This window comes from Nelusetta ayraudi, unplaced genomic scaffold, assembly GCF_046127955.1.
Source record: "Nelusetta ayraudi isolate G7.1 ecotype Tasmania unplaced genomic scaffold, CSIRO-AGI_Nayr_v1 ptg000031l, whole genome shotgun sequence".
Lineage (NCBI taxonomy): Eukaryota > Metazoa > Chordata > Actinopteri > Tetraodontiformes > Monacanthidae > Nelusetta > Nelusetta ayraudi.
Window position 1 is genome coordinate 4,001,916 of NW_027466081.1, and position 23,957 is coordinate 4,025,872.

At 43.3% G+C, this 23,957-nt stretch overlaps 2 protein-coding genes across 3 annotated transcripts in view; one reads left to right on the forward strand and one right to left on the reverse strand.

Moving 5' to 3' along the window:
* Window positions 1-6,783, forward strand: part of LOC142891425 (radixin) — a 33,268-nt gene extending 26,485 nt beyond the window's left edge. The window contains exons 7-15 of the mRNA XM_076030937.1: window positions 578-661; window positions 1,216-1,362; window positions 2,171-2,267; window positions 2,351-2,514; window positions 2,598-2,728; window positions 3,266-3,426; window positions 3,512-3,604; window positions 4,030-4,239; window positions 5,752-6,783. Coding sequence (XP_075887052.1) covers window positions 578-661; window positions 1,216-1,362; window positions 2,171-2,267; window positions 2,351-2,514; window positions 2,598-2,728; window positions 3,266-3,426; window positions 3,512-3,604; window positions 4,030-4,239; window positions 5,752-5,916 — 1,252 coding nt within the window. The 3' untranslated portion in view covers window positions 5,917-6,783. The remainder of the gene's footprint in view (window positions 1-577; window positions 662-1,215; window positions 1,363-2,170; window positions 2,268-2,350; window positions 2,515-2,597; window positions 2,729-3,265; window positions 3,427-3,511; window positions 3,605-4,029; window positions 4,240-5,751) is intronic.
* Window positions 6,784-9,162: 2,379 nt separating this feature from the next.
* Window positions 9,163-20,721, reverse strand: LOC142891427 (putative ribonuclease ZC3H12C). 2 transcript variants are annotated; one of them, XM_076030939.1, is made up of 6 exons: window positions 20,030-20,721; window positions 14,986-15,831; window positions 14,653-14,792; window positions 14,314-14,548; window positions 14,129-14,235; window positions 9,163-13,913 (listed from the first exon to the last, which is right to left on the reverse strand). In XM_076030939.1, the coding sequence occupies exons 2-6, from the start codon at window positions 15,717-15,719 to the stop codon at window positions 12,379-12,381; spliced, it is 2,751 nt and encodes a 916-aa protein (XP_075887054.1). In that variant the 5' UTR covers window positions 15,720-15,831; window positions 20,030-20,721; the 3' UTR covers window positions 9,163-12,378. The 2 variants fall into 2 exon arrangements, with proteins under 2 accessions (XP_075887054.1, XP_075887055.1); XM_076030940.1 differs by lacking the exon at window positions 20,030-20,721 and adding an exon at window positions 19,337-19,515.
* Window positions 20,722-23,957: the final 3,236 nt, after the last annotated feature.

Genomic DNA, 23,957 nt, shown 5'->3' on the forward strand with positions numbered 1-23,957 from the left:
AAAAGGTTAATGCCACTGTGGAGTCACACAGGGTTTTAGACTGCGACTTGCTGCCCCCTGGTGGCTACATTTAAAATCGCAGTACTGCGCAATGTTAATGGAACGTGTTTTATTCAGCGATTACAATCGTTATTATAGGGCTATTATTAGCAGCAGCCTACTTGCTGCAAAGTCCCTCGGCTTCCGGTCATAGGCGCCGTTTGATAGGCTGCAGTGCGAGGAGCGGAATCAGCCAAGCAACTGTGGGAATCTGTGCACGTGTGAATGCATGCATGTCCGTGCATGTGTGTGCAAATGAGAGAGGGGGATTCATTTTTTTCTTTATTTTGTTTTTATCTGTAGCACTGAGATTTTATAATGAAAAGTCCTTTATAAATTAAATGTTTTATTTATTTATTTGTTTGTTTGTTTGTTTGTTTATTTTAAATAATTTGTATTGTTATTTAAGCAGGAGCGGCATTTAATAGAACTGCGGAAAAAAATCGTTAATTGATTTGTGTTGGTCACCGTTGAACTGCGTTTACATTTGTCTCTCCAGCGGTTGCACCCACGTAACTTTTTCTTTTGCGCCTCCTAGAGTTCTGGAGCAGCACAAGCTGACAAAGGAGCAGTGGGAAGACAGAATACAGACCTGGCACGAGGAACACAGAAGCATGCTCAGGTGTGTACAAGTGTGTGTGTGTGTGTGTGTGTGTGTGTTTGTGAGAGAGAAGTGCTTTACCACATGAAGGTGTCTTGATGTCGCCTTGCAATCACCTCACTTAACCAAGTGTAATCATTGTGTAATAGATGATGACAGCTGTTTCTTGTTACAAAGGCTCTACCCTGAGATCTGGGTTCAGATAAATTAAGGTGGGTGAGTCAGCTTCACCCTTTGCAACGCTCAAACGAAACCCCCCTGACATGTTGCACTGGTGACATCATCTGGAACCAAAGTCTGCATAGTAGCGACCGTGCAAAGCTGCTTTATTGGTCAGCTTGCAGATCCACTTAGAAAACCTCTTCTGCCGTTCGTCGTCACCATCATCAGTGGGGTCTGTGTGATGAAATCTGATTGTGTTCACTGTATTTATTTTTTTTTAAAGAAGAATATAAAGTTACCCACCAGGGGTTGTTCATGACTTTCAATGGATTTGTGAAATAAATCTAGCGCACACGTTGTTGACGTGACCTCAACGAGACCAAATGGAGCTCCTCCTGTGTGTGTTTGTGCAGGGAGGACGCCATGATGGAGTACCTCAAGATCGCACAGGACCTGGAGATGTACGGCGTGAACTACTTTGAAATCAAAAACAAGAAGGGCACAGAGCTGTGGCTCGGCGTCGACGCCCTGGGCCTCAACATATACGAGCACGAGGACAAGTAAGCAGTGGCGCGCAGCAGGCAGGCAGGCTAACGAGCTTCCGACTTTTAACTGAATGCTTATAATCAACGAACAACCGCCATGCACTTTATTGCCGACTTTCACGAGCGGCACTTCATCTCAACTACTCACAAAGAGGAAGAAAGCGCCGCAAGAAGTTACGATCGATGACCACAGCAGCAACAGCCTCTCGCGCACATCATCCAGCCTGTCTGAGTTGCAACTCAGTTCAGAGGAACGAATCGCAAAGTTTTCTACCGTCTAACGTTTTTGGACAAGAAGTAGTGTAGGGCTGCTCCTCTATCTGTGAAAAACGATATCTACAAATAGGTGGACTGCTGGACATTGAAGATAGTAAGAAGTGTTTAACCGGCAATTTATGATTTGCATGGTTCAGCTACTGATTTAATCCTTCCTAAAGCCTTGGCTCGTACAAGTAGTATTTTTTCTGTAGCATTCTGTAGCATTCGTTGTGAAACAATGAAGTCCTTTTATCTCTCTCCATACTTGTTTTCTTTTGCCCACAGCGCCCTCTAGTGCTTGCAAAAGGTACAGCAAATGATTCAGATTCAGACAACTTTATCGGCCCCACTAACGGCAATTCCTTTGTCGCTAAATCCGCATTCATACGCAAACAATATAGCACAACTATGGACTATAGCACAAGTCATGACAACAAGCACATTTAACTGGACGGATCATATCAGGGCACCTCTAGATGAAACTACTAGAAACCCAGAGTGAACCTTGAAAGCACTTTTTTCTATCCCTTTGAAATAAATCTCGCTTCCTTGTCTCGTCTCCCAGGTTGTCGCCAAAGATCGGCTTCCCCTGGAGCGAGATCAGAAACATCTCCTTCAACGACAAGAAGTTTGTCATCAAGCCCATCGACAAGAAGGCTCCGGTGAGTGCGGCCGCGGCGGCCCCGCACGGCCAACAGCTTTGCGCTTTTTTTCTTAAAGTCGCTGTTTGTCGTTTGCCTCCCAGGACTTCGTCTTCTACGCCCCGCGGTTGCGGATCAACAAGCGCATCCTGGCGCTGTGCATGGGCAACCACGAGCTGTACATGAGGAGGAGGAAGCCCGACACCATCGAGGTGCAGCAGATGAAGGCCCAGGCCCGCGAGGAGAAGCAGCACAAGCAGATGGAGAGGTGCGTCGCGTCGCACCGCGTCCGGGGTCCGCTGCCCGCCGCCGCCGCCACGTTCGGCCAATGACCGCCTGTGATCTGTGCAGGGCGCAGCTGGAGAACGAGAAGAAGAAGCGCGAGCTGGCGGAGAAGGAGAAGGAGCGGATAGAGCGCGAGAAGGAGGAGCTGATGGAGAGGCTGAAGATGATCGAGGAGCAGACGCAGAGGGCTCAGAAAGGTGAGGCGGTTAATGATACCTACAAGTCTAAGGAAGTCCTGAATAATCTGCTGAATAATCAGTTTGCATCCTCAGTTGAACAGATCGTGTGATCTACCCCTGACCGCTGTTTCAGAAATAATTTGCGACGGCGATATAATTTGTGCCAGAACATTTCTGTGTAAAATGACAATCCGATATCTTAGAAGTGGTAAAATCTTTTCAGTTTTCTGTCTTTGAAAAACATTAAAACATGACTCAGACCTTTATTTTAAGAGGGCAAAGATATGCAGAGCTGCAGTTGTGAGCAGAGGGAAAGGATGGATGCTGACGGTCATAAAGCAAAGGAATCCTGATAAATGTAATAAGAAATGTTCAGCCGGAGAACTGTTCTGTGAAGTTCTGTGAAACACCTGCCAGAATATCTCCCTCGCGCTGCGTCTCCGACTTGCCCGTGCCGATGTTCACAATTCCCTGATTGCAACGCGCACAAATACAGAGAAAAAAAAAGACTTTTTCTAAAACGTCCGGCGCCTCGCTCGGCGTATGTGCGCGCAGAGCTGGAGGAGCAGACGCGCAAGGCCTTGGAGCTGGAGCAGGAGAGGAAGCGGGCCAAGGAGGAGGCGGAGCGGCTGGAGAGGGACAAGCTGGCGGCGGAGGAGGCCAGGGCGGCGCTGGCGCAGCAGGCGGCCGACCAGATCAAGACCCAGGAGCAACTGGTACGTCGGGTCGCACGCGCCGTGGGGATGTGAGAGGTCGGCGCCGGAAAGGTTTGCCGTCCTGATCGTCCGTTTCTCCCCGCAGGCCGCCGAGCTGGCGGAGTTCACGGCCAAGATCAGTTTGCTGGAGGAGGCCAAGAGGAAAAAGGAGGACGAGGCGAGCGAGTGGCAACATAAAGTAAGTGGGACCACGAGTCCGCGGCATCATTAGAACACCCTTCTCACCCTCCAGCAGCATCTGGCAACCCGAGTCAGTCCATTGAAAGGTTTCATTCAACAAGCCTCCCTCATCCATCCATCTGAAAATAAGGAAAATCTTAAAGGAATCGCAGAAATTTCATGTCCATCTATATCTATTCACCTGCTTGCAAGCTAAGTCTTAACAGCACCACTAGAGGGTGCTGTTATTTTAGAATGCTTTGCCAGAGTCCGTTTTTAGCTGTGTTCTGACTAAAAGACACAAAAAGTAAAATATAAAGATTGTGAACTAAAAAAAACAAAAAAAAAAACAATAATCCCAAAGCAGTGCAACAGCAGTTATGCACAGTTGGCCGTCGGCGTGTCCGGACGCACCTGATCGTCTCGCTCTTTACTGGATTTCAGGCCATCGCGGCTCAGGAGGACCTGGACAAGACCAAGGAGGAGCTGAAGACGGCCATGACGGCGCCGCCGCCGCCCGAGCACGACGAGCAGGACGAGACGAGCGCCGAGGCGAGCGCCGAGCTGCTGAGCGAGGGCGTCCTGAGCCAGCGCAGCGAGGAGGAGCGCGTCACCGAGGCGCAGAAGAACGAGCGCGTCAAGCAGCAGCTGCAGGTGAGGAGGGGAGGGGAGGGGATGGCAGGTGTGTGTGTGTGTGTGTGTGTGTGTGTGTGTGTGTGTGTGTGTGTGTGTTTTGAGGCGCAGGTGTGGCCCTCGTCCACGGTCATACACCCACCTGTTCTGGGTCAGCCAATCAGCACACCTGGCGCTGCACCTGCACCTCGGCACCGCAGGTTTTATTTCAGTCAGGTGTGAAATCTGAATCTGGTCCCCCTGCTTTAGAGCACAAATCTCAACATCCACCCCCAACCCCCCCCTCACACCCCTGGCTGGAAGAAGCATTGCGCTCTGCTTTATAAATGGTGGGATTCACTTGGGCGGCTCACGTTGACTCCAATTACAGGGCTTGCTGTTTTAAGATCATTGTCTATTTCGTTGGTTTGACAAAAAAAAAAAAAAAGTTAAAAGCAAACGTAATCAATTAATAATGTGACAGCTGCATGAAAATCAGAAGCCCTTCAGGCAAAATTCCCAGAAAGACATAAGATGAAGCTGGATAACCAAGAAAATAAATCTGAATAAATAAAAGACATTTTAGCAAAATCACATAAGAAAATGTGCAGTTTTTATAGTCACAGTAAATAATTTAGTTAGATTAAATAAAACCTACAATTAAAAGGAATGTGCGTTATAATCATTTTCAGATTATTTTCATCCGTGACTGCAGGGGGTTCAGCTTTGTGCGTCCGATCACCCAGAATTCCCCACAACGCTGCACATTTAGCCCTCTGCCAGCTCGCTGGGTGTTCACCTCCTGCTAAAAACTGATCCTTTGTTTGGACCTTCGCACGTTTGGGAGGGGACAAAGCTGATGAGGTCTCAGTGGGCGGACCGTGCCCGGGGTCTCCTTTTGAGCAAGTACAAGGAAGTTAGAGCAGACTTGGAAATGACGGGCGCGAGATACTGAATATCGTTGGAAAACATTGAATTGATGTGAATTTACCTTGATACAACCAAAGCTTGTCTGAATTTAACCAAACCCAAAGTCTGATTTCTTAAAGGATGCCTTATATTTGGCTTGATTTATGCTTTTTATATTGGTAAAAGCTTAATATACTGCCCATAAATACATTAATAAATGTGAATAATTGCAGTACAATAAAAGTACTTTGATTTTCTACCATTAGAACGGTTCTCGTATATATATATATAAGAATATACATAGATGAAGGGTCTTGCTCCTCGTTAGCTGCCATCTTGCTCTACCATGTTTCTCAGGAAGCCTCGTGCGGACGTAGTAATTACAGTGACTGCTTGTGTATTCAATTAAACCAACGAAGAAGAAGAAGAAGGTGGACAAGGTATCCAGGTATTTGTGTGCAGGCCTCCGTAGTTCACTGGCGAGCTCAGGAGGGGGAGTGAGGGTGAAAGACGCTGCAGTCTAAAATGTAACCACTTGATGTCGCTGTGTCCTTCTTCAAAATCTCCAGCTATTACACGCTGAACCTTTAAAAGCTTGACTAGACGGGACAAAATCAAACTCATCAACTCATTTCGCCCGTCCAGGCCCTGAGCTCGGAGTTGGCCGAGGCTCGCGACGACACCAAGAAGACGCAGAACGACATGCTGCACGCCGAGAACGTCAAGGCGGGACGAGACAAGTACAAAACCCTGCGGCAGATCCGGCAGGGCAACACCAAGCAGCGCATCGACGAATTTGAGTCCATGTGAACCCGGACGGAGGGTGGACACGACGACGAGACAAGACAAGACGATTATTTGTGTGTCGTCACCATGCCAACGCCTCGCTCTCTCTACCAAGCCCGAACCTTGCCACCGCCCCCTGGAACTCATTGTTGCTTTTTTTTTGGGGGGGGGGTTCTGTCCAGGAGAAAGAGCGACTAACGGGCTCTGTAGCTTCAGCCTCGCCAAAGCCTAGCAGCGTTTGGCCAATCATCCTGCTATATGCTGGTGTTTGTTTGTTTTTTTTTAGCTCCGCCCACCCCATCCCCTCCAAAAAAAAAGAAAAAAAAAAAAAAAAAAAAAAAACAACAGCGACAACATCAGGTCTTGTAATATTTTGTAAAGAAAGGATTACCAAGCGACATTCTGTCAAGCGCGGACAAAGTCCACGGCTTTCAACAGTCCTGTCAGTTTTGCGAGGTGCATGCGAGATAACTGAAAAACAACAGAATAAATCAAAACGGGCCGCTAGACGAAAGAGAGAGCGGACAGAAATACTTGTGGCCATGCTTCTAACGTGAGAAAGTGAAATGGCCGCCGATAGCTTGTTAATGATGCCGCTGCGTTTGTCGATGAAGCTTTAATATCTGACTTGTCACCGGTTGAAAAATTATTTGTTTAAAAGAACGCCTTATTTGTCTCATTCCCTTTCTCTCTAGAGTTCTTTTCTTTTTTTTTTGTCATTCTGTGTTGTTATAAACTCGTTGTAGCCTGTTTAGTTTGGCTGTCCTTGTCGTTGATCTGTTACTGTTGCTTTCGCTAACTTATCAAATGGATGGGCATCCCTTAATTATTGCGACTTCTGTTCAAAATATCTATTTTGCCCCACAATAAAGAATGAATTTATATTTCCAACTTGTGAACTACGTGATGGTCTCAAGGGTCCTATGAGACGATTTCCAAAGCATTGAAAATTGCACTGCGTGAATTCACACTGAACATTATATATGTATATATATATGTATATATGTATGTATATATGTATATGTATATATATATATATATATATATATATATATATATATATATATATATATATATACATATACATACATATATATATATATATATATATACATATATGTGTGTGTGTGTGTGTGTGTGTGTGTGTGTGCATATATACATATATATATACATATATATATATACACACATATACATATATAGCAGACGTGGCATACGGTCAGTGAGATTTTTTTCCCCCCTTGGTCCCTGCAACGTCTCTTCTTTTTGCTTGCTGATTTCCCGTGGAGTGTGCTACATGAGCCACCTTCGGTCACGAGATAAAATGAATTGCCTAGAAGTCTTTTATAGTACATCATTTAGATTGATGATTAACACCTGCCACATTGCCAGCTTTGTCATAATAGCAAGTTGTCAATGTTGCAAGCAGACAGGAAGCGGAGACTCTGAAAGTCAACTTTTGGATGTGTTGGATTACACATAAAAGACAACACGTGTAGCCTAAGAAATCTAGGGATGTATATACAGTGCCGTGTTCTTTGCATATTTATCACACACAACGGTTTCAGTTCATCAAACCAATTTTAATATCACACAGAGACAACCCAAGGAAATATAAAATGCAGTTTTTAAATGATTTAATTTACCAAGGTGGCAAAAAATGACAAACCTATCTGGCTCTATGTGAAAAAGTAATTTCCCCCCTTTGTTAAATCACAAAGTAACTGACTAACCCCACAGGCCACACCCACACCTGATTACCACCACATTTGTTCAATCAAGAAATCACTTAAATAGAATCTGTCAGACAAAGTGAAGCAGGCTACAAGTTCTCAAGAAACAAACTCATCATGCCACGATCCAAAGAAATTCAAGAAAAAAAATTAGAAAAAATAAGTGAAAGCTATCAGTCTGGAAAAGGTTACAAAGCCATTTCCAAGGCTCTGGGGCTCCAGCCAACCAGTATCAGAGCCGTTATCCACAAATGGAGAAAACTGGGAACAGTGGCAAACATTCCCAGGAGTGGTTGCTGTGATTGATGGAACAATGAATTCTGCCAGGAGAACGTCCGGCCATCAGTTTGTGCCCTCAAACTCAAGCGCGCTTGGATCGTGCAGCAGGACAATGATCCCACTCACACCAGCAAGTCCACCTCTGAATGGCTCAAAAGAAATAAAAAAAAATTAAGGTTTTGGAGTGACCAAGTCAAAGTCCGGATTTAAATCCAATTGAGATGCTGTGGCGTGACCCTAAACGGGCGGTTCATGTTAGAAAATCCTCCAATATGGCGGAGTTGAAGCAATTCTGCAAAGAAGAGTGGGCTAAAATTCCTCCACAGTGACGTGAAAGACTCATCACCAATTATCGCGAACGCTTGATTTCAATTATTGCTGCCAAGGGTGGCACAACCCGTTATTAGCTTCAGGGGGAAATTACCTTTTCACATAGGGGCAGATAGGTTTGGATTTTTTTTTTTGTGCCATAATAAATTAAATCGTCATTTAAAAACTGCATTTTATATTTCCTTGGGTCGTCTCTGCGTGATACCAAAATTGGTTTGATGATCTGAAAGCTTTGTCTGTGAGAAATATGCAAAAAAAAAAAAAAAAAAAACAGAAATAAGGAAGGGGGCAAAAACTTTTTCACGACACTGTAATACAACTACTTGTGTAGCACCTTACATTACATGAAATGCAGCTCAAAGTGCTTTATAGAGTATAACTGGGGGGAAAAATACAAATGATTACCAAAGCAGAAATGAAAAGTAAAAACAAAAAATAAATAAATTTAAAACTTCACTATAAGGATATATACAACACACTCAAGACAGTGCGGATATGAATAACGGCACTGAAATTTCAAAACAAGAGTTACAAAATGGGTCTTGAGCTGTGCTTTATGTTATCCACAGACGCTACATATTGTTTAAAGTGAACTGTTGCCTATAGCATGGATAAGATGATGATCCTTTCGAAGCTCAGCCACCAAAGGTGGCGCACTCGAGATAGAAGTGAGAGAATTTGCAGCGACCAATGAAGTGAGTTTGGGTGAGTTCGGGGGGGGGCAAGCTTATCCCAAAAACCTCCAAGGGAAATAAGATCTTGCGTGCGGTCGCTACCTTGCTAGCTAACATAAGTAGCTGCCAGCTGGTGATCCTAGCAAGCTAAGGCAGTACATTTTGGTCAGGCATTTCCCTTGTGCTGCGAGGAGCTCTCTGCCTGTTCAAGCAGGTAGAGAAACACACAAATAAAGGAATCAGAGACAACACAGTAAAGCTTTAAAATACTTTTATTGCTTAGTTTGACGCGACAAAATAACAACTGTCAGAAGACAAAACGCAAGAGAGAAGACTTTCTCGCGTTTTGGGATTCAAAGTCTTGGGTGTCAATTTGGTGCACAGTTCTTAAGTGAGCAATCCTATTGTGTTGTTTTTGCTTTTTTTTTTCCAAACAAAAAGTTAGGTAGAAATAGCAGGGTTTTTTTTTTTAAGTTAATTTCACATTTGGTCTAATGGAGTCAAGGTTTAAAGCGATGCTCGTGAATACTGCATCAAAAATATGTTGATTCCATTTGTACCCATTAAGTTGTAATAGTTTTGTACATTGAGTTTTGCTTTGCAGTGAAACCTGTGACCTGTTTTTATTTATTTTTCTATTTTTTTTTGGCTTATTAACACCAGGACTGATCAGAGAGTTTTGAAAGCGTCGAAAGCACAAACAAAAGCTGTTCCCGTAGCGCAAACAAAGCCACATTAAAGCTTTTCGAGGTGGACATGGGTTGTAAATAGGAAAACACGTAAATTTTTTTGCATTACTTCCCTATCAGACAACAGGTGGCAAGACTGAAAATGTCTTGTTTGCTAAAAAAAAAAAAAAAAAAAAAATGGAAAGTCAATTTGCTAAACAACAGAGAGGTTTCTTCTGTAAACAACTTGTTTGTGGACAATCTATCCACAATTTAAAATCAGAACCATTCATCTCATGAAGCAACGGTGGTGTTAACCATGAACCATTCTTGTCAGAAAATCTGAAGCACAAGAAAAAAATAGATATTAAAAAAAAAAAATACATTTACGCCTTTATACAGTAAATATTTTCTTCTTTTGAAAGGAACATTAAAGCGATATATTTAGAGGTCTGTTTCGCTTGAACCCTGTGGTAAACACTTGCACATAGTGCCAGCTGGACCGGCAGGGCAAATTATGGAAAAATAACAACGTTCCTGAGACTACCAACTTTATGTTATAATACAGTACTGAAGTGGGAAAAAAGTGGAAGCTTTTTCTTTTGTGGTAACACCGTCCTGAACAATTTCGAGCTTGGGGAAAAAGCCTTCACGCATGACAAGAAGACTTTTGTTGCTCACAGGTGAGCATTTATAAGAACACAACTTATCACAATTTTATGCCTGAAATTAATCACCAGCACATACTAACAGTCCCCCATGTTGTTATATATATATTTTCTAATTTTGCTTAACTGCACCAACTGGTGTAAAAAAAAAAAAAAAAAAAAAGTCCAGCTGTTTTGAATTGTGTTTTTCTCTCGGTTTTGCACTTGAATAAAGGAAGCTGTAAGAAAAGCTCCATATATAAATAAAGGCAGAGTCCCAACTGAGACAAAGTTTGCCACAAATACTCATAATATTCAACTCAAAATATTTCTTGCTTTACATATGTTGACATAAAACAACTATCTTTTTTTTTTTTTATCAGTCTACAGGATACAATTTGTATCAACAAACAGAGTTGTCATCTGACCGAGCGGTATTGCGCTACTCAGGCAAAAGTAATAACTTCTCAAACACTTCCTCGCTTTTCAACTACGATCCCATTAATGGAGGGTTTTCAAAATGAGGAAATTGTATTTGAAAGTGCTTTACATGAGGAGGACACAACTTTAAAATAAAAAATACTCCTGAGAGACGCAAAGAAAAAAAGAAAAAAAAAACTGTAGGGGAAAAGTTGACATGAGATCATCGTGAATGCTAAACTCCAGCTGATACGGAACCTGTTTCCAAATGTTCACTATGTGGAAACCAATAAAATAATTTCAGTGAATAAAGGTTTGTAGATGTTCAGATTTATTTTAGCAAGATTGTTAAAATATCAATATTTAACGTATGAAATCTGCTCTTTAAAAGCATCCTGACAAGTGGTTTATTATTGTCCAAATTTGGCCAAAACAGATTTTTTTTTTGTCTGTGCTATATCACTGCTGTTGATTTTGATATTACTAATATAAATGTTCATTCCAGAAAAGAAAAAAATCAAAAGTTAGATTTCTCCCATTCAGCTGCAAAACAGGTCTCTTATTTTTTTTGCCTTGAACAGAAGGAAAGTTAGGTAAAGTTATACCCTGTGTAAGGGACTGAAACGCTCCCCCTTTTCCTACTTATGGTCTCATTCACCACATTCACATTCACACATATCAGAAGATAATAAATTAACACATATATTAAATTAAATTAATTTAGAAAAAAAAAACAAAAACATAAAAGTCTTGATTCTGCATTAATCTTTCTGGCAACCATGTGTTTGACAGCCTGGGTGGGACAATGTGGCTCAATGCAGTCTGCCTCAATTCAAATCCACAGAAGATAATGCATTAAACTGAGATGAAAAGTAGGTTGCAGACAAGAGCTTTATGCTAGTAGAGGAAATAAACTTCATCAAGTGTAAACAGCAAAAGCTCGGGGTTTTCTAATGGAGTTTTTGTTGTCTGCTTTTGTGAGTGCAGAGTTTCATTTCCTTGTTTGTGGTGCTAGGGTGGATCTGCAAACTCCCACCACAGCATCTGCTCTATGGGCTGAGAGTGAGTGAGAGCCGTTGAGTTAATTCGAGCAGCATAACATAGATGGACAGAGAGTGAAACTGTTGATTATATTTGTTTACATTTTCCCTCTGATGAAGGACTTAAAAAAAAGAAGTGTCTCATTCAGGTTTTAGGTGTTTTTTTGTTGTTGTTTTTTTTGCTCTATCAATAATTTCACATGATTGCCCAAAATAAAAAAAAAATAACCCAAAACTGTTGTTAAAAAATTAAAAAAGTGCCAAAATAAAATTTAAAATATGTATTTAACTTAAAAAGAAATAAATTAATTAATTTAAAATATACACCAGTGTCACCATTTATACTTCTATAAGAGCACCGGTGTCTTGCTAGAGGAGTCGTCAGACTTCCACAACAGAGCCAAGCCTTCAATGAGCTTAAGTGCTAAAATAGCAGGCATTTTTCCCCCCTATACAGATATATCATTCAGGAATCTCTCTTCATCAAAAATACAATATTTAAACTAAGATAATTTCTTGCTACAACTTACTGCAATTAAAATAGACCACTGGCAGCTCTAAAAGCTTCTTGTCTTGTGCTTTTGGTCATCAGAATGCCCATCCGGAGGTGTGACAACTTGCGGACATGCGGTGAAAACTTGCGGACATGACTACAGTTCAAAACAATTTGGAATCTTGATGAACAGCTCCATTTTTCAGGATCCGTGTTGTGATTTCTCAATCAGAATTGCTGCAGCAAGCTCTTCAGCATCCATCACGTGAGGATTTCTGGTCATCACTGTCCTCACCAGATCTGGAGAGAAGATGCGACTCAAATTGACAAATATCCCCTCCCTTAATTCATGGTATTGACCCAATGTTGGTGGCTCCTGATGCCTTGGCCTTGAGGCTATGTGGCCTCTGTGGGTGACAGATGAAGATGAGAGGGAAAGCTGTGGAAGTGGTGAAGGGCTTGATGCTGAAAGGCCACGAGGTGAAAACTGAGGTTGCCTGCCCCAAGGAGAGGGCCAAACCTTTTCATTGGCATCAGGATGGTTCTGTAAAGTTAAAAAGTCATAGTAAGGCTTGGGAGACTGCTGGTAGTGGGATTCCCAATTCATCTGGTGGTGTGGTTGTGGATTAAGGTAATGGTGGTTTCTCCTCAAACTAAGAGGTGACCCCTTGTGCATTTGAGAGTCCTGTAAGACACCATCTTGCCAAGACGATCCCATCCCACTGCTGCGTAATGGAGAACTCTGAGGGAGTGAGTAAGTGGCTGATGCTTGGGGTTGCCGGTGTGGGAAAGATTGGAAATCCCCTGAAAAACTGGTTAGATTCAGGGGCTGAGGTGTGCTGTAGGCTAAAGGGTTTTTGAAGGCTCGTGGAGATGGGTCAGGGGTACCAGATGATGGACAGTCATTGGAGCCAAAGTTGCGTGTCCTCCGCAGTGCTTGAGGAATGGGATGGTGAAGAGGAGAATGCTGACCGAGTCCAGGTGGGACAAGGGTTGCAGAAGAAGCGTACTGGCCAGAGCAGCGGTGGTGGTGAGGATAGTGGTGGTGGTGATGATGGCATTTGGGGACGTCGTCTAAAGATGGATCAGGGGAGAAGGAGTCTGAGCTGACACTGCCTTCACTACTGCAGTCTGACAGCTGTGACCCGGCTCGCAGATCTGCTGGGAAGAAGTGATCTGGACTCTGTGGTACTACCAGACTAAGGCTAGAGTAGGCCTTCACAAGTGAACAAGTGTAGCCCAGGTCTGGAGACTCACATCGATGGGGAGTGTCACCCAAAGCTGGCACAAAGGCTCCAGAAACCCTTGAGCTTCGACCACTACTTCCTCCAAAATGTTCCCATTGGTCCAGACTTCCGGTTGAAGAGGGTCCACCTGAACGGAGATGCCCAACAATGCTGCTGCTGCAGCTACTGCTACTGCTGCTGCTACTTCCTCTACGTCCTTCTGCTTTGGACTGAATACGAAGCCTGTCCTCCAGAAGGTCATTGAAAGGGTTTTGAGGACCAAAGTTTGGCTCTTTCTTTGGAGTTTCCCAAATTTGATCAGACTCAAGAAGTCCATCGGGTCGACCAGAACTTTGGCACTTCATCATCAGTGCATCTTCTAGCAGATTTTTGGAGGCTCTTGATGAAATTTTGGCACTGGCACGGAGTTCATCTGCCACAGCACGCTGTGGGTGACTTCCCCTCTCAGGATGGTAGAACTTGCACTTGTGTCCATATGTACATTTCTTTGCTGAATGAAGATAACAAATTTAAAAATTACTTTTCTTGAATTGAGCCTTCTTATATGTAGAAGCTTTGTTGATGTATATGGATTGAAAATTGTTAAACAATACAAATAAACAAATATTAAAAAAAAAATAATCTTAAATTATATTGGGAACTATTTTCAGGGTTAAGTATTGGAATTCATTTATTCATTTATTTATTTATTTATTTTGTCCTTACCATAAGGACAGGGTTGCTTTCTGTGTTCAGGAACAATTGGCCTCTTTCTTAGGAAGTTCTCCAGGCTTGGTCCATGACGTCCCAGTGGGTCATCTGGTGGCATGAACCTTAACATACAGTTAACAGTTAGAATTTGTTTGTGTTCACTTTAAGGTTTTCATTCCTATTTGACCCAGGGAGCTTACTTGTCATTTACAAAGGAGTACATCAGCAGGCGCTCATCAATAAATTTCTTCCACTCTGGCTTTTCATTGGCCAGGTCACGGTAGTTGTCGTTTGACACAATGATGCCATCTGAATCATAGGCAAGTTTGACAATGAAGCGGTCATCATAGCAAACTACCCGGCGTCCCTGAACACGGCGTGATGGAGTGAAAACCAGGATCTTGTCTTTCTCCAGTCTACGCAGGATCTCTTGGTCTGAAAATGTCCATAGATGTATAGAAATGAAGAAAGGTTCAATATGTAGTCTTCGTGGCACATTATCTTAAATATTTGACTAAAAACAAAGCAAAGGCTCTTGCCTGTTATGAGGGCATCAGGTCTTGACTGCTCCTTTCTCCAGGCTGGAACAAAAACAGTGATGTCACGATGGCCCCGCTCCAAGAACCAATCAACAGCCAACTGGATGCCTTGGCAGGAGAACGCCTCCTTATTTCCATGGCTGAAAGAGTAGACAGACTCACACTCAACAAAAACCATAATGTCTCCTAAATGGCTTTATTTGCATTCACTGTTTTGGATTAAAATGAAAAAAAAAGAGATTTTCTTGATGTTTCACCAAGTTTTGGAGCAGGTTGGTGCAGGCTTTGCTTTTTACCAAATTGTAGTGTGAATACTCCCACAAAACCCCTTACCTCATTGCTACATTGCTGCCATCCACCACGATGGGACGAAGATTTTCTATGTCCTTTAGCTGCAACTGGTACAGTGGCCGACAGGAATCCGACGAGGAACTTGAAGACAAAGAAGAGGAGGAGGAGGAGCAGGCCAGCGAGGATGATGAGGAAGAGGACTGGGAGGTAGGCAAACTCCCGTGCTGCTCTGTCTCGGCTTTGGTTCCCAGTTTGACCAGCTCTCCCAGGATGTCATTGGTGAGTGCATCTGGCCCCAGTTTCCTCATTACCAACACCACCAGCTCTTCCGAGTACCCCAGCTTGCGGGCAAAATCCACCTTGGTACGGTAGTCACTGTCTGGGTCAGTGGGTGGCGGTGTTGCCTCTTGTGAGGTATCTCCCTGGGATATAATTTGCGGCAGGTCCCCACTGACTGAGGACTCTTGGAGGAAGAGTTGGGCTCTCTTTCCCTCCTGAGGGTTTTGACTCTCAGAGCCAGACCCATGTTGAAGGCGTTCTTCCTCGCCCTCAGAAACAACACTCTCCTCGAAGAGGTTACTGCAACTACTGCTGCCCGAATGGGTGCTGTTGCTCGACGCTGAACCTGGACCCTGTAAGACTTGTACACTCCCGGCACCCGCCGCAGAGTGCAGGTTTGCTTGCCGTTCAGCGCCATCCACATGGAGGTAGTCCAGGTCCAGCGGCAGGCTGAGGGTGTGGCCCGTTCCATCCTCCACATAGTCCTTCACGCCCATGAAGCCGTCTCATACATGCAGCTCCAGGTCCTGCGTGTCCTGCTGGGCACCTGTTGGACCCCACCGTTCCTACCGATAGTGAACAGCAAAGCTGGCAGTCCCGGTTATAATGCTGAGGAGAGACAACAGGATTGACTGGTTAAATTCCTGTGGACATTTTTTTTTTCCTCACCTCAGTTCGTTCTCAATTTTCACAAAATGATTTCCGCACAAAAATGTTGATTCCAGTGCTCCAACTGTGTCTTCTTTTACTTGAGCAAGAACAAAGCAAAACACGACAGACCAGACCAGATCGACTAAAGAATTAAAAGAGAAAGCTGAAAACTGTCACCTCCCATTTGTGCTGTTACTGATTTGCATTCGAGCAGCGATGAGCTCTTTCATTTGAGAGGCACTAGAAGGGCCGAAGGCAAAATACTAGACTTGATCAAATGAAAATCTCTAAACCACTAGATAAAAATGTTTATATTTCTGTTTGGGTTTTTTGTGTGTGTGTGTGTGTGTGTGTGTGTGTGTTTCTTTGCAGTCATTATGATGGATAATTATTCCTGTATTATTTAATACAGAGCTAGATGATCAACAAAATGTAAAAAAAAAATGTTTTAATGATAATCAGACAAACTTCAAAGCAGCTTAAGCAGTTTGGGAAGGAAAACTGTGAAAAATGAAGAAAGATTACTTGGGAGATGTTTTTGATTAAAAAAAACAAAACAAAACTGTTTTTTTTTTAATGATAAAAAGAATTCTACAAACAATCTTTGTTATAACCCTATGTTTTCATGCAGATAATGATGGGTATAAATGGAAGGTTATATTAGGATGAAGTCAGAGAGCAGTATTTTGGCAGAGGTTGTAATTTAGCCTGTGTTTGAAAACACACACACACAGCACCTCACTTTGAAACCTGTTTACTCATATAGCATCAACACAGCACAGCTTGTTTATAGGTGGAAATACCCTTCAAGGGAACTTCCAAGAGATAGAGCTACTCCAAAACAATTAACAAAAACCATTTCACACCCTTTTAAAATGTCTGCTAGGAAGGCCATCTAATTTTAGATCAATTTTTTTTTTAATAAAAAAAAAAAAAAATCAGTGTGTGCATGTTTGCACGGGATAATGTGAAAGCACTGTTTTTTGTTTAGAGAAGTAAATAATGCTGCTGTTGGCTGAAGCCTTGTGAAAATCCAACAACCTCTAAAACCACGAGACGAATGACTTATTACTTATGCCGTCTTCTTGGTTGGGTTTTTTTTTTTTGTATTTTTTCAGTATTTAAACAAAGGATTGCTTGTCAGAAACATACGAGCAATACTCAACTTTTTTTTTATTTAAAAAAAACAACAAAAAAAACCAGCCACTAATTTAACTAATTACAGTTAATAGTTAGTCCTCAAGTTATTATGAAGTCAGATGGTGACAAGGTAAAACCAGTGTTTTTACAAAAGCCGTCTTTTTGAACCTAAGCATTTCTATGCATACTTCTGTATAGAATACTGTGTTTACCATACTTTACGTACTTTTTCATAATTTCCCCAAAAGCATTCACAAATTCCCCACACTCAAGTCTGCTGGTTTGCTAAATCAAAGCAATACATTACAGGTGTTCACGTGTGCTAATATTTTCCAAATCACCTCTCGTGGAGAATCTCTTAGATGTCAGGCACTCTCCCAGTACACCCCCTCCAAAAAAAAAAAAAGGAAAAAAAAGGGGGGCCTGCCATTCAAGCAACTGCATCATAGTGAATGCCACAAGAGAGCTGGAATAATTTAGTCCACCGACAATAAAAGGGGCACAAAGGGAAAGATTGAGTGTGTTTTTGTCCACTCTGCTCTGTGTGCGTGTGTGTGTGTGTGTGTGTGTGTGTGTGTGTGTGAGAGAGAGAGACAGAGAGGGGGCGGGGGAGGAAGAAAGAAGTGTGTCTGGCTTGCCGTCCTTTAACAATGCAGCTGCCACCCAATCTGTCCCACTGTGACGCGAGCATTGTTCTCGCAGCCTCGGCAGCATGCACAGACGGAGGCTGGGGCTTTCTAAACCCGTTCACCTCCACTAGCACACACACGCACACGCACACACACACACACACACACACAGGCTTTTTGTCATCTCAAAGCCTAGTAACGCAGCACTCGCACCCGTGTGCCCGGTCACAGGTTGCCAGACGGTCGGTGTGAGGAGTCAGCAGAGGTGACAGTGACACAGCAAGTGTGCATCAGCATCACAGACACAGAGACACAGGTGCTTGCCTGCCCGTGTGCCCGGTAATAACACACTGTGCGCGAGCAAATGTCATGGGCAAAAGTGAAATGTCATCAACGTCAAAGGAACAATTGTTTTTTTGTTAGTATAAAGGAAGTCCATTACTACCATAGACTGTACCGATGGCAACAGTGCACAGTTCCACAGTGCACACATGAGTGATTACAAAACAAATCACCACAATTTATTTTAAAGTTTATTACCAGGGCCATTGCTGCCACACACCAGCACACATTTATCTTTTTTTTTTTTTTTTTTGCATTCGCGAGATCATACCTGCACTTTTCTATTTTATTGTGTGTCTATTACGCATTTTTAACCTCCCAGCTTTTAATTTGATGTCGCTTTAACGTGTGTCTCTTTATTTGTGCACCTCACGTTTCGTTTTTTTAACTTGATGTTTTTAGAGTTTTGGGGTTATTTTCACTTCAAACATAATCTTATGGAGGGACAATAAAGTTTTATTGCCAGTACAACTACTACAGTCATTTAAAAAAAAATAGGCAAAATGTAAGACCGCTTCGGTTTTTTTGTATCAGCACATTAAAGCACATCCATCTATCTGTTTGTTGAATTATATATGTATATAAATATATATACATACATATGTAGAATTATGTTTAATATGCTAATACAATCATTTATCATCCTTTTTTTATTTATTCGCAACCTATTTTGTGTTTAAATTTTTTTATTTTTTTTTACTAATCTTAAAAAATGTTTTGATATATCATCATACAATCAGAAACTGAGTAATCGCCTGCACAGCAGACAATAAATAAAACTCTAACCACTAAGAGCCAGTTTTAGGACCCAGGGTGAGAGGAGTTTTTCTCACACGTTCTCTAGGGATTGCAGTACAAAATCTACATGAAAAGAATAATCCATCTACGACAACAAAAAAAAAAATGCATATATGTGTGCATGTGTTTGAATGGAGACGACTAGCTTCTGGAGCAGATGCCGCAACCCCCCCCACCACCACCTCGGTGACCCAGGCTGCCTGCGCTGCCTCTGCTCTGCGGATCGGTGCATGCGTCACAGAGGGATGAGCTCCCCCGAGGCCGGACCCTGACCAAGTCCCTCTGGGCTGCCGCATGCTTGCCATTTGCTGGCAGAGAGCCAGGCTGCTGCACCAGTAGCCGGCTGGAAAGGTGGGGGGGGATTGTGACAGCGGGGACAACAGATGCCTCTTGAAGCCACAGGGGACCTCCCTGATAGCATCCCTCCCCCAGCTTCTGTCTTGCAACTGGTGGTGTCCAGATTCATCCTCAGTCATACATATCAGCACTGTCTGTCATGTGACCTTTTGGGTTACGTGGGGTAAAAGGGGGAGGGGGGCCAGGCTGGCACTCACTTTCACCTCTGACTTTGTGCCGGCTCTCGCTCGGGTGTGTCTGGTCCCGCTTCTGCGTTAGTGACTAAACTCAGGAGGCAGACAAGGAAAATTTTTGTGCTTGATCATTCGTTCCACTCCACCACTGAAACTGAAATTACATGTGTGAAATAGCAGTGCCCAAGGGAAACCCCGAGAAAACCCCGTCCAGTTTGAAAAAGCCTATCTCAGGTTTTTTTTTGTAACTTTGTATTATCGACCATGTGTCCCAAAATCAAATGAAACGTAAATACGCCTCGGATTCCGGCCCAAAGAGTTTATTTTTTGTGATTTAATGACTTGCTGGATTACATTAGAAAAGAAAGTACTGTGTCCCTTGACATCGTCTTACTTTTTTTTAATAGCCTATTTATGGTACGAGTAAGCTGACCTATGAATGTTTCTGTATGAATGGATTCGAAAATGCGCCAGTGATATCTCTGCACTGACACTTTTAACCGTGAACGAAGTTCCTTACGGAAAAATAAAGTTTAATGAATTGAATCCAAACATGTGAATTTTTGTGCATCGTGCATTAGGAAATTAGGAAGAGTTAATGACTGAAGGTGTGACAGAAACGATAATGAAAAGCTTATGATGCATGACTGTCAGAACTTTCCAATTTCAAAAGCCAAAGTCAAAAACACAAGCATTGGAAATGATTGAGACACTTACCACAAAGTTCCGGGCAGCCGAGTGGAGAAAAAGCAAAAACTCCAAGAAGTCGTCGTCCTCAGAAGCTACCAAAAATCATCCCAGCAACCATGCATAAAGGTCAGAGAACTTCATGTGGACTTTCCCAGCAATGGTGTTGTAATAAACTAGGCATATGTTATAACATAATTTTGAATCATTTACAAAAATCTTAGAATCCGATGGAAAGTGATCAAATCCAAAAAAGCGCGTTCCCGGCTTTTAAAACTTTAAAGCTCAAAATTCTCAGTCTCCAAGTTCTCCTTTGTGGCTGCAGGTCCAGCAGTGTGACTTACAGATGGAGCGGAAGGCATCTACCCATCACCTCCCCGATGCTGACGCTGACCGACACAAATGCAGAAGTTGGACCACAAATGCGAAGAGTCATGCTTTAATGTCTCCACCACAGCACACTCTGTATACCCAACATCACCCACTTATCCACCAATGAAAAGAGACACCAAGATAAGCTAGGATATCCCCACCCACTTCAACACCCCCAGCAGAAACTCACACACGCACACACCCCACGCACACACCAGCTCATCTAGTGGCTGAATGGAGGACAAGGCATGAGTTGACAATGGGGGGGGTTGGGTGTGGAGGTTCGAGGGGGACACAAAAGAGGACTCTTAGTGGACAGCTGCACACACACACACACACACACACACACAACACACACACACACACATACACACACACACACACATTTACAGACACATTAGGGGAAAAAAAAGCAATTCACAAAAAAAAAAAAAACCAACAACCCAAGAAGGGAGCCCTGTGGAACACCTGGCCTGCTGGTGACGCCTGCTATTTTCCAACTCTTTGTTTCACTGCTTTGGGGGTTTGGCTTGACTCAGACAATGCGAAGAATCCCATTAAAAGTAGCGCGCGCTCCTAAAGTAGGTGTTAAGGTTGTTAGCAGGTGGGGAAGGGGAAGAAAGCCGCCCCCGACTCCTTGCTAACAGGAAGCAATGCCAAGAAGTTGGAGCGGAGAAAAAGGGGGAAAAGAGACGGACAGATTTTATTGTTTGCGCGGCGGCCCTCACAAAATGGCGGCAACCTTTTCAAAAGGCCTCAGATTATCGGGAGGGGTTTTTCTTCTGGACTCAGAGGAGGTCACAAACAAAGGCTGGCTGCCTGTCAGGCTGGACTTAAACAGTTCCAGCTCCCGGACCTTTATACCTTCAGAAAGGAAGAAGTTTATTATTTTCCTCAGCGGTGCCAGTGGAACAGAATGTGATTTACCTTTCAACAGAGGGGATTAGCGAGGGGAGAGTGAATACATGCCAAAGCAACCTGTCAAGAAGCGAGCGACACATTTATCCAGCGCGCGGCAGGCAATAATGCGTAGGAAAGTCAGAATGGAAGGTAGATCTTTGAAGCAAAGAGGAAATGGCGAATCGTGTTCTGACTCAACAGAACTCAACCGGGATATTTTTACTTCACTGAAATAACGATTATGTACAGAAGAAGGGACCTTTTCTTCGATTTTGGGCATAATTAAGCTCCTGAACGTTGGAGGCCTCTGGATAACACACAAATCATCTCAACACATCCCCGTATGTAAAGAGGAAACAGACAAACCCCCATGCGTCCAGTGACACACTGTCAAATGCATGCTAAGCCTCTGGCAGTAGTTCCTGTTTAGTCCACACGCACATCAGTAATTCGATCAAAGCCGTAGACATTTGTTTCTGTTAACTACCATCAACATCTCACATGTCTATTTAGACGAGTACAGCTGACCGAACCTGTCCTGGGCTAGCGTACCAACTGTGTCCACTGCATAGACCGCATGGAACAGTGATTTCCATGTCAAGAGGAGTCAAAGCAGGATTCCACTACTTTTTAATATCTGAGTGTGCTGTTTGCACAGTGCCTCTTGTGACTTACAACAGACTTAGTCTGTTAGTCTGTTTATCATAACGTGAGCACTTCAAGACATTTTGCATCTTTTTGCCATTATTCATAACTCTGACTTGCTATGAAGATTTAGGCCTCAGACAGGAGCCCGGTGTGAGAACTTTAGCCTGATCAAATATGCCTCTCATTTCCACCGCGGTGGTCGCAAAGTGAAAACAAAAGCGGCACGATGCACCCTGCTGTAAATCTACTTTGAGCTGTTAAGAACGCCACCTCATTTCAATCCCTATTTTACGAACGCACGGTGGTAAAAAAAAATGCACTTCTAAAATAGCGTTTTAATGAGTAGTAGACTAAAAAGTTTAAGTGACATGAGCGGTGTGTCATACTGCATACATTGTTTCGCTCATCTCCACTTACGCGAGATAAGACTCAGTTTTCATTTGACATTATAGCCCCTAACTCTTTGATTAACAGATATTTACCACACAATTATTATATAACATGTATGTGTGTGTGTGTGTGTGTGTGTGTGTGTGTGTGTGTGTGTGTGTGTGTGTGTGCACGCGCGCCCACACATGTGTTTGTGTGACGTTATATAATAATAGAACAAAGAATAGTTTTGTAGAACGTCAATTGTTACAATTGTGCTGTTTGGATCGATGCAGCCTGAAGACGAAGGGAGCTAATGTTTTAACACGCCGCCCGGTAACAATGGCACAATCCCAGAATCCAATTAGGTCACATTACAGTCATTTTATCATGAGATTCCATTCTGCTTTCTAAGCCCCACCCCCACCCTAACTCCACTCTGCCTGCTCCTCTCTGACTGGCAGTGACTCCTTAATTGGGGCTCAGCTGACATGTTTTCTCCTCGGGGAGCGGGAGCCATGTGGACCATCTGCTTCCTGGTCAGAGGATGAACAGGTGTCCTCCTCCCCACCACCAGCCTGCACCTTCCCGAGATTGCTCTTGGAACGCACCGCAGCGCAGCACTTAGCTGCGCAGTGCCGCTGTAGTTTAAAGCGTCCCGGGTCTGAGCCATTTGACCTGCGTGGCGTATTTACACCAAAAAAGAACCTTAACCAGGTCAACTGAGTCAAAAAATTAAGCAAGAGCGTCCGGAGTCAATGAAACAATTTCCTACAATTTTAACATAAAAAAAACAAAACATTCAGTGCTGGATTCTCTCAAGGTGACAGTTAATTCACAATTTGTGGGGGGAAAAAAGCCAACGCCTGTGAAATAACCCAGTGGGGGATTTTGTGTCATACATTTGTCATTTTATACTTCCGTTGTTCTTTCACTTCTCCCCATCAATGGTACAAAATGAAAAAAATCGCAACCACAACGCAATTTCTTTTTCGTAGTGATGGATGCCACTACCAGGCTGCCTTAAATGTTCCTTTCATGTTTGCAGTGACTTAAAAACTCCAAATCGTGAGAGAATGTATCCTCCTCACCAAACACCCGCGCTTCAAAGAACTCCAATTACACTTTAGTAATATTACAAAAAATATAGCTCACGACTAAAATGTCTCAGCTCTAAAAATCTAAAAGGGAAGGCACAGGGAGCCTTTGTTGAATATAGACTGACAAGCAGGCAGACAGACTGACAGACAGACGCATGGATGCGTTCCAACCAAGAAAACAGAGGCTCCTCCATCTTTATCTTCTCTGGCTGCTGGACACACATCCAGGAAGCAGGGATTAGTCTTTAACAAGGCCTGAGGGCTGGAGTCAGGCTGAGGAACCAAAACCAGTCCAGCTGGTGTCATCATCTCAACACACACACACACACACACACACACACACACACACACACACACGCACCATGTGGTCTTATTTGTTTGGTTTCCCTCCTCATAGGTGAGAGCATGTGCAGGCACAGTTAGCACAGAATTATGTCATTGTGTGAAGCATGCTTTTCTATCGCCTCTCCAGTGTGTGTGTGTGTGTGTGTGTGTGTGTGTGTTTGTGTGTGTGAGAGAGAGAGAGACGTTGGGGTGCGGGGGAGGGGCACAGAGGGTCACTGAGGACT